The 12,586-nt window shown below is 32.4% G+C and overlaps 1 protein-coding gene across 1 annotated transcript in view; it reads left to right on the forward strand.

The window, feature by feature from the left end:
• The window catches only part of LOC111642263 (myotubularin-related protein 8-like), a 101,336-nt gene that overhangs the window by 17,625 nt on the left and 71,125 nt on the right, over positions 1 to 12,586 (forward strand). Inside the window, exon 2 of the mRNA XM_023388585.1 lies at positions 9,034 to 9,201. Coding sequence (XP_023244353.1) covers positions 9,034 to 9,201 — 168 coding nt within the window. The remainder of the gene's footprint in view (positions 1 to 9,033; positions 9,202 to 12,586) is intronic.

The raw sequence follows: 12,586 nt of genomic DNA on the forward strand, positions 1-12,586 counted from the left end.
AACAAACACTGTAAATCGAACACTTAATACAAATAACTCTTTTTTGAATCTTTCGAACTGGCTTATAATCCGTTGCGAATGACGTCAGTGTAAACTTAGCAACGGAAATATAAAAAATATTACATAAATATTTAAATCTAAATACGTATAGTTGCCATCTCCCTACATTATTCAAAAGTACGTCATCTGAGATACATAGTGACTACTTCCTTCAATTATTAATATTATAATAAGCTAGAGGACCATGCTGCTGATATTTTAGTCGCTTCCCGGAAGTTGATTGCGAGGCCTTTATGCTTTGCCTTACAAATCTGCCAGGCTTCCGCGTAATGTCGGTGTTTCCTGTCTCGGACTATCTGCATTAGTCTCGCATTAGTCTGCGAGACTAATTCAGTTAAGATGAAATAATGCATTAGTCTGCATTATTTCATCTTAACTGAGGAAGATTGGTAAAACCATTCGAAAACGTTTTTATTAGTAAAGTTATTTGCTGGATTTTTAAAGGTGTGTTTTTCTTATTTGGTTACTGCCTGTACTGACACATGGTGTTTTATTCTATTTTTCACAATGTTAAAGCAAACAATCCAACACCTCCCATTTAAATCCATTCCATTCTCAATGGATATGATTTCATATTTTTTGAAACATTTGAATTTTTATTTTAAATTGGTGTTCCATTAAAGAAAAGGCAATGTTCACCTGATGCAGGACTCTAGAGAAGCCCAAAAATGTTTGTGAAGTGAATATTTTCTAATACTGGACTTTCGGTTTTGGGTGAGAATTATTTAACACCTGGTATGATGTGTTCTTTATAGAAATTAACCTCTCAACAGTGGACTAAATGGGTATGATTCTACCCCTAGTAGTGGAGAATAAACTTGGGAAATTTTTAAAGTATTTTACCTCATGTTTTTTTTTTCATTACTGTTTCAGAAAAAGATTTTGTAAACTGTTATGTCTGGTAAAGAAAAGTTGTTTTTTTATTGCTACATAATTCACTTTTTATCTGAATTAATTTCCGCGGTAGTTATAGGTTAGTTTTTGGCGATACCCCTCGATGACCTTGGACGACCATTCTCATCTCTCACCACTTCCACACGATCGCCCTTGATGACTATAGTCGTCGGTCACTACTCAGTGGTTAATATCATAATATAAATCATATTATATTGTATAAATTTACATTCAAATACATTGTGATAGCTAATTCTAAATTTTTATCATCAAAAGTCCCATATAAAATGGCTAAGAATGCTTGGGTTAAATCTAATGTTTTTGAATACTTTATTATAACCACAGATGAAAACATTGTGTGTAATAGGTGGTTGGAGATAAAGATAATAGTGGTGATAAAGAAAAACATGAAAAAAGGATAAGTATTTTCTGTTTGTCTAATGATTCATTTAAAAAATGCTCAAAAAGTAGTGTGATGATTCACTTAGTAGTAATGAAATGCCATTCTGAGTTAATATAATCAAAGTATATTTGAAATAAGTATTTAGAGGTGGAAGCCAGAGTTTCTAAAATTCTATGAGTCAAAGTGTCGGAGTCGGGTTTGGTCTAGCACTCCACGGCCCTGTTTTTTCTAGGCCCATTGCGTTTTAATCTTCATCCTTCACTGAGTGGCCATCCCATTATGAACCTGCTTAGGGACAGTCTGACATACTTGGATAAGAGTGCTCATAAAAAATTCCTGAAGTTCTTTGCTCATCTAGAATTGATCCTGGATATCTACAGAATAGCTGGCTGACATTTTTACTTTCAGAGTCATCCATGAGGTCATTAGTGGATGTTGCAAAATAATGCAGTAGATCTACAACTTTCAGGTCCTTGAGCTCAATGTTATGGTATATTCTTACAAAGCATGAAACTGATAAGTGTTATCACCCTCATTCTTTGAAAATGAGGATGATCAAAGTAGCCTTCAGGATGTGTGGCTATTTCAGTCAAGTTATTCATTTGCATATTTTGACATTGGAAATGAAAAGTTAGGCATTCTGTAGGAATTTCTTTAGTTGTCATTATACGTTTTCTTGTTTTAAAAAAGAATCTCCTCTTCTATATTCTTTACAAAAATATAAACTCAATAAAGTGGCGTTATTTTATTTATTCTAAATAAATAGATGCTTTAGTGTAAACTATGGAAAACTATATCCATTTGAAGAGTTTTAAAATGATAGCCTTCATGTTCTTTCTAGCCCTTTTCCTCTAGCTTAGTCTCTGGACCAAGTTTGGCCCATAGTGCATGTTAATCAAGCCAATGAACACGTTTGACAAATCACTTAAAAATGATAGAAAGAGGGCAATTGCAAAGCCATGAATAGTCATTGGGGAAGCTACAGGTGCAAATTGAAAAAATTGTGACTAGTATTGTTTTATTCCAGTCAGCACTAACCAGGAGTACTACATCTATGTCCCTCATTGATTTTGATGAATTTTGGCACAAAGGTAATGTCTGATATTATAGTGAAGTCATTTAAATAATTTCATTCTATGGACCATAATGAGTGAGTATGACTAATTGAATGTAGAACTACTACTCACTGCAGACAAGTAATATAGTAGTTTGGTCACACTGGCAGTGATCTGCCTGAGAAGAGAGGAGCAGCAAGAGATGGATGACATGTTTTTTAACCATGTCATAATATTGCATTCATTCATTAAAATACCAATACAGTATGTTATTTGGTGAGAGAGTAGTTTAATATCAATGGTGATTTAAATTTTTAAGTATCACAAATGGTTTTCACATTAGTCACATTTATATTAATAATTATATCAATATCCTTAAAAACACTTACATCAGTATTTTAATGAAACTTATAAACAGTTATATAAATATTTTAATAAAACTTGAGAAATGAGAAATAAAGTATAATCAATAAATCAAAGAAGGAATCTCATGCAGTGAACTTTATTTATTATTTCAATCAGGACAGTAGCATCTAATATATTCTCAATAGTAATTATTTTTGAAGATTACATTAATAATAATATCCTTTACTCAGGAAAAGGAGAAGAAATGCAGAAATAATAATGGTATTCAGTCCATAAATGGTGCAAACATAAGCACTTGTGACATGAGCACATTTTATAAATTGTTTTGATCACAGTCTACAGCATCAGTGCTATGGATCCCTGAAACAAGACTGTTACACACTATAAACGTGAAACATACTTGATACTGAGGAATTTCAAGTATGTTTGAGGAATTTTTCTCTACCAATCAGAAGCCCAGAACAACACCATGAGTAACAAATCATAGGTTTGAAAATGTCAGCATATAATTGAAAGTGCAAGAGAGATTGCAACTTAATAATACCTTTGCATGTGTTTCAATTATCATCCTTGTGTAGTATTCCTTTCAAGTCTGTAGTTATAGTCTACATGTAAAAAAAGTTACAATAGCCTAAGTTTGTGATGAAAACAAAATCATATTGTTCAACCCTTTACTGACACTGGAAGTATACTACACTTACAATCAAAAATCAAATCTGTTACAGGCATGTATCTTATAAAAAATCATCCCACAAATGTTTTCGAACTTTATGAAGAACTTCATAAAGTTCGAAAACATTTGTGGGACGATTTTTTATTTATGGTTTTTTATTATATGGGACGATGCATATATTTGTATGGCTCATTTTATTTTGAACTTTATGAAGAACTTCATAAAGTTCGAAATAAAATGAGCCATACAAATACATGCATCAACCAAAAAGAAGAGCTCAACCTATCAACAGCCTGGCAAATCCTCCTAGACAAGTATCCATAGTAATTGACATGTGTGCAATGGCGCATGTCCGTCAGAGTGGAATTTGGTAAACTTTTTGATTTGAAATCTCCTGTTCTATTTTTTCTTGAGTATTCCATTTCCACCTGAAGAAAAACTTCGTAAAGTTTGAAAACTTTAAGTTTGTGGGACGAGTTTTTATAGGATACACACCTGTAACAGGTTCGATTTTTGATTGTAAGTGCAAAATCATATAGTATAAATACTACATATGGGCATTGCTGACTAAGTGAGGGGACTAAAAGGTATAACCCCCATAGCTACTGCTCTATAAATAGGTATATATGGAATTAAAAAAAATTGTGGCCCACATACCTACAGCTTGTGTGTAATTTGGCCTGCTAATTGAAAACTTTGGGCATTACTGTTCTAGTCAGCCAAAATGAATCTCCAAAGGTTGTTGGAAGCAAAGAATGTTACATGTAGAGGCTGACAGAAATGTGTTGAGTTTGGTGGAAGTATGAAGTGTGTGTCATATTACTGACATATTATTGGTTGAAAAATTAGATGATAGATTGTCATCAATGACAATCTTCACTCTTGGTCTCTTTCTTATTCCTGGAATCAAATAACTTTGAAACCAGTCATTAAAACATTTAAAATCAAACCAGCCATACTTGGATGTATTGTATCTCATGCTCTTGGGCCACCAGATGTTTTTGTTTTGATACACAACATAAATGGAAGTAACAAATCATTTGCAACTGTTTCTGCACACATTAAGAATATGCATGACTTAAAGAATTTGTAATGTGTTCTGGGTATTTTTTACCATGTTTAAAAATGTATTTACATTTTCTTGGTCACCACTTAAATTTTTTTCATCATAACTAAGAGTGTTTCCAGAAGAAGCATTTTCAGTAGTAGTATACAAATTTTGACCCAGAAGATATAGACCAGTGTTTCTCAACCTCTAATGAATCATCGCCCCCTTCAATAAAACCGTTACATAGTATTGCCCCCTTCTCTTCAAAATTCCGATGCCAAGGGCCGAGGCTAATGCCAAAGTCGTACTGCATCGAATAGACTAATGACTGGTATAATGTTATTTGTTTAATTATTGTATGATATAACAAATAAAATATGTAATTAATCTTAATATATTGTTTTACTATATTGCCCAGAAAANCGGAGAACTCAACGGTCCATTTAGAAACGTTGTTCTCTCACCGTTGAGTCAACTGTTGAATATAGAAACGTACGGGTAGTATCGCCCCTTCACTTCAAAATTCCGATGCCGAGGGCCAAGGCTAACACCAAATTCGTACTGCATCGAATAGACTAGTGACTAGTATAATGTTATTTGTTTAATTATTGTACGATATAACGAATAAAATATGTAATTAATCTTAATATATTGTTTTACTATATTGCCCAGAAAATTGTTTTCTCCCCGCAAAATATAAATTGTTTCTAATTGCCCCCTCAACATGGAAAAACGTCCACTTTGGGGCAATATTGCCCCCATTGAGAAACACTGATATAGACCTATAGAAATGCCATAAAATTCCATGTCTGATAAAGGATTTTACTATTTTTTGAAAATGTTCTGGGAAAGTTAATTTGTCATCAAAGACTATTCCTAGATCACTAGAGGTTTTATTATAAGTTAATTTATGGTTTTTGAGATATATAGGAGGGCAATGAGGATTGCCCCCTTGTTTAACTAAAATTAATATTAATTCGTAATACAATACTTTTAATTGTGATTGTTAGTTAATTATTGATTTAGAAATAAATTATTGATTGCTTTAATAAATGTATTTTTCTTAGTAATGAAAAAGAATAGTATGCTTTTGTTAACTTCTGTAATCTAATCCCATGTATATATATTGTGTGTGTGTTGTTGATTTACCATATAAGACACAAAATTGTTTGGCAATCAGCAGACAAAACTGGTATTAACTACAAATAATATTGTAGGCTATGGTCGTTGGGCACTATAGCCTTTGTCTGGTTGAAGCAGTTGGATCTGGATCGATGTACGTCTGACCTCATGAGTCACCAGTGGAAAAGGTGAGATTTCTTTGGTGTTGCTGACGTCACCATTACGTGAGACCTTCTGATGGCATTCGTTCCCTCAGTACGCCCCTGCAAGTGCTTACAATATCTTATTTTGAAGTGTACCTGTCGTCCAGAGCAGGTTGTGACCAGTGGTTTGGTTGCCTTTCAGCTTGTTGTTTGTGGGGTTTCCTTTTTTGTGTCGGTTGAGATGCATGTTGTTGTAGAGTTGGTGACGAAAGCTGGTTTTAGCTGATTGATGGTGATGGTTGTTTCTTTGCTATTAATGTTTATCCTGAACGTTGCTCGATTATTCCATTGGTGGTTGGATGAAAGGCAGTGGTGTGGATCCTCGACGTCCCTGTCAGCACTGTCAGTGCTTTAAACAGTTGGGACTTGAATAAACTTTAAAAATGGCTGTATTTGTAGTAATATAAAATTACATCAGATAACCAATGAAATGTCTGTTAATTTGAGAATATTTTAAGTTTGGTTGAATTTGACAGAATGGTTGTACTACCTGATGAAGGCCCCTGAATGGGTTGAAAATGTTTGTGTTTTTATTGGATCATATGCTGGAGTAAGTAGTGAAGTTTTATTTGATTTGTTAGAAGGTTAAAGTGCTTTTAAACTTAAGCTTTTTTATTTCTAAATGTTGGTTCCATTTTGTATTTGATGGTTTTCATCTGCAGATGTTTGTTTGAAAATGGATGAAAACTTTTTTCAGTAAAGTGTTAGTTTATTTGCTGGTTTTGGATATTGGTATATATTAAATTATTTGGTAAATCTAAATTTGTGTGTGTCTGAAAGAGATTGTAATAGTAATTCAGATGATGTATTACAGTATGAAGGAAGTATAATTTGAATCTCACTTTGAATGTTTTTGTTTTTAGTAAATATTAATTTATTTAATTTGATAAGAGAAGATTGCAACATTTAACTCAAACCAAATTAATTTAGTAATTCAATAATACATAACAATATTATTCTAAATGAAAAATCCAGTAAAATTGGCATAATTTGACTTCATTTCTTATTTCTGAAAAGAATTTTTATATTAAACTGAATGTGCATCTTCTAAATTTTTTGTCTATACCATTTTTAATTAAATAAATTTTTCTTTCATAATAATGAATATCAAACAAAATTATTAGAGAAAAATATGATATTTATGCTATATATTTTCTCCAAATGTGTTTATCAAACATAATGCACAATTCTTATTATTGACAATCATCAAAATCGTACTTACTAAACCTTTTATTGTTCGGTAATTCTTAACTATTCGTAAAAACAAACATTTTCAGCCTCAGTTCAGGTTAAAAGAACAATCAGATTCCACTCTTAGAATGAACATTTAGTTTTAAAATATTCTAACTCATGCGTGTGTTACGTATCGTCATCGTTTTCTTGTTTTTCACATACGTAGCTCCAAGCATAGGAAAGTGCGTTGCTGTCTTTGGTGTTTATACATCTCCCTGTCCGGCCGGCTTTGTAAATTTCCAGGGCTTCAAAGGCTCTGATGTGGTCCATATGAAAAGCTCTATTAATCTGGCATTGAATAGTTCTGCATGAATATCTGGGTCGGTTGCGTAGGTGGATAAGGGCAGTGGTGTAATGAGCATGGTCTATGTCATATTTGTGCTCCTTAATCCTCTGTTGGATGGAACGTTTCATGGAGCCGATGTACACCATTTCTCTCTTAAATCTATCATCTCTCACAGGAATACTATATCTTAGGGCTCCTGGATATATAGTATTCCTGAGAGATGATAGATTTAAGAGAGAAATGGTGTACATCGGCTCCATGAAATGTTCCATCCAACAGAGGATTAAGGAGCACAAATATGACATAGACCATGCTCATTACACCACTGCCCTTATCCACCTACGCAACCGACCCAGATATTCATGCAGAACTATTCAATGCCAGATTAATAGAGCTTTTCATATGGACCACATCAGAGCCTTTGAAGCCCTGGAAATTTACAAAGCCGGCCGGACAGGGAGATGTATAAACACCAAAGACAGCAACGCACTTTCCTATGCTTGGAGCTACGTATGTGAAAAACAAGAAAACGATGACGATACGTAACACACGCATGAGTTAGAATATTTTAAAACTAAATGTTCATTCTAAGAGTGGAATCTGATTGTTCTTTTAACCTGAAGCAAACCTCGACTGAGGCCGAAAATGTTTGTTTTTACGAATAGTTAAGAAGTACCAGACAATAAAGGTTTAGTAAGTACGATTTTGTTCAAAATACCGGTATTCGGATTAGAAGATTTGTGATTGACAATCATCATCATTTTAATTTCTATGTGAATAATAATAATTTAAATCTTTAAACACAATTTATTAATTTTTGTTATGCTTCCACATCACAAAATTTCAACTTTAAGATTAGTACTTGATAATCATGTTTATCTTCAGTTGACATTTATTAACCTCAAAATGTTTCTTGCCTTAAGGCCATCTTCAGTATATTTTTCAATGATAAATAATTTGCACTGAAGATGGTCTTAAAAGGGCTGAAAACATTTTGAGGTTAGTAAATGTAACTTGTAGATAAATATTGGTGCTATGTAATTACACTCCTTCAGTTTGGATTTTCCATGCAACCTAAATGCAACTAATATTTAATAAAAATATTTCTATATTATAAGCAGTTAATTGTGATGTCATTTACTATTGTATTAATTTATTACATGTAATAATTTAAATGAATATAATTAAAACTACATTAAATATTTAAACTACTGGATTTCTGCTACACTGAGTGAAATAAATATAATTCAGCAGAAATTCAGTACTTTTGTATTTACATAATTTATTAATAAATGTTTTTTATAACTCAACAACATATTTTATGTGAATCAGTATGTATAATTAAATTTATTATGAAATTAATATGAATAATTTTAATTAAATAAAAGGTGATTTAAACATTTAAATATGTAAATAGCAATTAAGAAATTATTTGAAAGCATGCAATATATTATTAAAGGCTTTTTTATTATTAAAATATTTTCTGCATGATAGTTTATTTCTATTTGCTGCCTATACTACAGTTGCAAGTTGCAGTTTATTTGTATTTAGGAAAAATGCTATGCATGATAAGAAGAATCCAAATTAATTTCAGTAGCAACTTATTTGTAATTGTGATGTTTTTTGACAAATAAAACATTCATAATTAATAAAAAAAAACATGAAATTTAGGTTAAAATTGTTTGTATAGATAATGCAAAACTGCACAAGCAAGTTAGCTAGGAAGATGCTACAGATACCAGCCGAATTGTACCGAAAGGAAAAGTGGTCAACCGCTCCACTGTGGCTATTTGAAACCGATTCCAAGAAACACAGAGTAGATGTAGCATCCGAAAAGGACGTCTTGTACCTCGTTCACGTGAGCAATAGTGAAATGCAAATGGAAATATTTATTACAATTATAATAATTTTATTGAGTAGAAGAAAAAATTCAGTTCATAAATTTAAAATACTTTGAATAGATTTTGATTTTATATTATTTAATTTACTCTGCATAAAGTTTTTAAAAATATTACAATATGTATTTATTCTATATCTAAATGAAATATCTAGTAATAATTCATAAATTAATTTAATTTTCAAGTTTTGAATATCTAATAACTTATTTTGTTTTTGAATATCATGTTAATCAAAATAATTGTTTAAATAAATTAGTTTAAATTTAAAATAATGTTGATTTATTTCAGATATATTCATTTATTGATTTTGTTTTAAATGATTGGTTACTTAAAACATAATTTGTAATTAGATAAAATATTTACAATATGTGGAAAATTTTAATTTATATTCAATATTTTAAAATATTTTAATTATTATTGTATTAAAATAAAATGAAATCTGAAAAAAATTATACTTTATAGACAATAATTTTAATATTTAATTTCATATTTGGAAAATGGATCAAGTAAAATTACTACTACTATATAGATTTTTTACTGTGATTTTAATATCTTAACAATTTTGAAAACTCCATTTATATTAAAATTATATAAAAAGATATTTCACAGTAGTAGTTCAAACATTATTACAATTAAACATTCAAGATTTCAGCATCCCATCTTCTGATCCAAATGTACAGAACACAGTAGAAAACAGCATTCAAATGATGTTATATTTTTATTTTCCTGGCTCTGTTATATAGAAGGGGAAAGTATGGCTATCAGTCAAAAAATGAGTCCCCTCTAAGATTTTACATTTTTGGATTTAGGACACTTAATTGTTGAGAAATGCAAAAGAATTTGGTGTTTTTTCTATATGTATGGATGTTTGTGTGTGGCACTATTTTGTTCACCCTCTGTATTTAATATTATTAATAATTCCTGAAATTTTGCAACAAGGTTTGTGTATTGGAGATTTATGCTATAAAATTTTTGGTGGTTAAAGGTCAAGGTGATAAGAGATAGGGTGGGTTGTGTGTCATATTTCTAGTGTAATTGGACTTAATGATGTCACTCATTATTAACATTTACAGTTTTTTTTTCTTATAAAACTCATTTTTCAAAATTAAGCTTTTTGCCATTTTATAATAATTAAAAATATAAGTTTTTTAAATAAAATATAACAGATGGTGCCAGATGCAGTTTTAAACGTTGCTAGGGAAGTTAAGCAACTCATTGCTGGATTTTTTGAATTTGTTCAAGTTTAGACAAATTACATACATTATACAGTATATATATTTATTATATAATATATTTTTTTTTATTTGGTCTCTTAACTATGACATTTGCTTTCATTTCTTTCTACTTTCAGGTGCATTCTTAACAAGATTCTTATTAATATTTCAGTTTACTCATGATAAAATATCAAAGCCAAATGATCACTGTAATGATTTGGGCTATTTTTCCACTACTACAGTATTAATAATTAAATTCTAAGTAACTTGGTATTAGAGGTAGGCATTAGGTGCCATCTCTTATTAAATTTAATAATTACTGATCAATAGGATGACTGTCACGCCAAAATACTGTATTATAAAAAGAGAAGACACTGAGGTCGACGTTACATGTGCGTTTTTTAATCGCAAGTACTTTTGACGAACATATAGTCGTTGTCATCAGGCGAATACGAAGATTTACCGAAAAAATTAAACAGAAATAATCCGATGTAGAATAGAACGCTTAAAGTTGAAACTTTTGTCAAAGCCATTAAGAACACGAAAGAAATATTCAAAAATGTTCGAAAAACGAACGAGCAGAAAGCTCCAGGATGTGCGAATAAGCGCATGCGCAGATCTAGACACACACTATACGCATTCTGGAGAGTGCTAATATTTGCTTAATTGCTTGTATAGTGTGACCCATACACTGGGCAGCTCGAGAGTTGGAGTGTTGCATGTGTCCAAGGTGATAGTAAGGAGAGATTCCCATATGAAAACGATTTTTCAATCCTTACAGCTCTTGAGCATAACCGCTTGGGACCATAGCGGGTTGTAACCCTGCTCAAGTACTTTTCTTGCGAGCTCAGTGGTATGTCTACCCCTCACAACATCGTTTTGGTGCTCTTCAAGTCGGCTGGCAAGCATTCTAGTAGTGGCTCCAATATATCTTGCATTTACTCCCATTGCAAGATTTTCCACAGGTACAGCATAGACCCCCAACTTCTCAAGAGTGGAAAATTTGTCCCTATTGTTACAAATAAGTTTGCGTAGGTTTGAAAGTGGGGTTAGTGGTAGTATAAGGCTGTGCTGCTTAAAGATTCTGCAGATACGTATAGAGAGGGGTCCCAGGTATGGCAACGATGTTTGTACCATCGAAAATTCCCTTTTACTGCATAATGTGGTGCTTGGAAACAGTGATTTCTTTACCATATTGAGCACATGCGTAAATTTTGCACGTGAAAAGCCAGCAGTGCGTACCCCAAACTGATGTTTTCTAACTCCATGTTTACCAGCTCTTGCAAAGATGATAGTAAGTAAGCCCTTCTGACGAGAGAGGCAATGGCAGCATTAACATATCAAGAAGGCTGAAAGACCTCTGCTGATATAATGTGTGGAGCTATGCTGGACTTGTGATGAACTGAGAATTGTGGTCCTTCCGAAGATTTACATATATGCAGGTCTAAGAACGTTATTGCCGTGTCGCTTTCTTTCTCCCAAGAGAAATTGATGAAAGGATATATGCTTGATAGTTGCTGCATAAAGATGAGGAACGTCTCATCTGTGTCTTCCCACACTATGAGGATGTCGTCAACGTAATGCAAATACAGCCTCTGATAGCAGATGGCAAGCGGGGAATTGAACGTTCTGTGCTCGATCTCTCTCATAATAAGTTCTGCTAGATGAACTATTCAGAAATTTTAACAACGGAATAGATAAATTACCCAACTTCACTGCCTGTAACTGGCGTTCTTCTTCTCCAATACAGAGGACTTTGCAAACGTTTTCGAACCTAATGTGGTTCTTCTTCAGGCGCTATGGAATTTCCTATATGAATTTGAATTTCCAGAATTAAGTGTTGTTTTGGAAAATTTTTTGGAACGTTGTCATGTGTGACCAATGGCGTCATTGAAGACTTGCGCATTATCCGTATGTTGTTACTTTAGAGTTTTATTGAGGAAGGCTTCCGTGCTGTTGATATCTTCATTTCTTGTTTGAAGTTAATGCAGTGCTTATTCCTGAGGGTGTTAAGGCAAATGTATATGGCCTCTAGCCATCTGAGGTGTTCTGTGCGGACTGTGGTGTGAATAATTCTGGCTAGAGGGAATAGCAGTTCTATTTCTGGGTCGGAGGAGTATACCACTAAGGC

The sequence above is a fragment of the Centruroides sculpturatus genome, unplaced genomic scaffold (genome assembly GCF_000671375.1).
Source record: "Centruroides sculpturatus isolate CEXI.00-Female unplaced genomic scaffold, Cexi_2.0 scaffold1442, whole genome shotgun sequence".
Lineage (NCBI taxonomy): Eukaryota > Metazoa > Arthropoda > Arachnida > Scorpiones > Buthidae > Centruroides > Centruroides sculpturatus.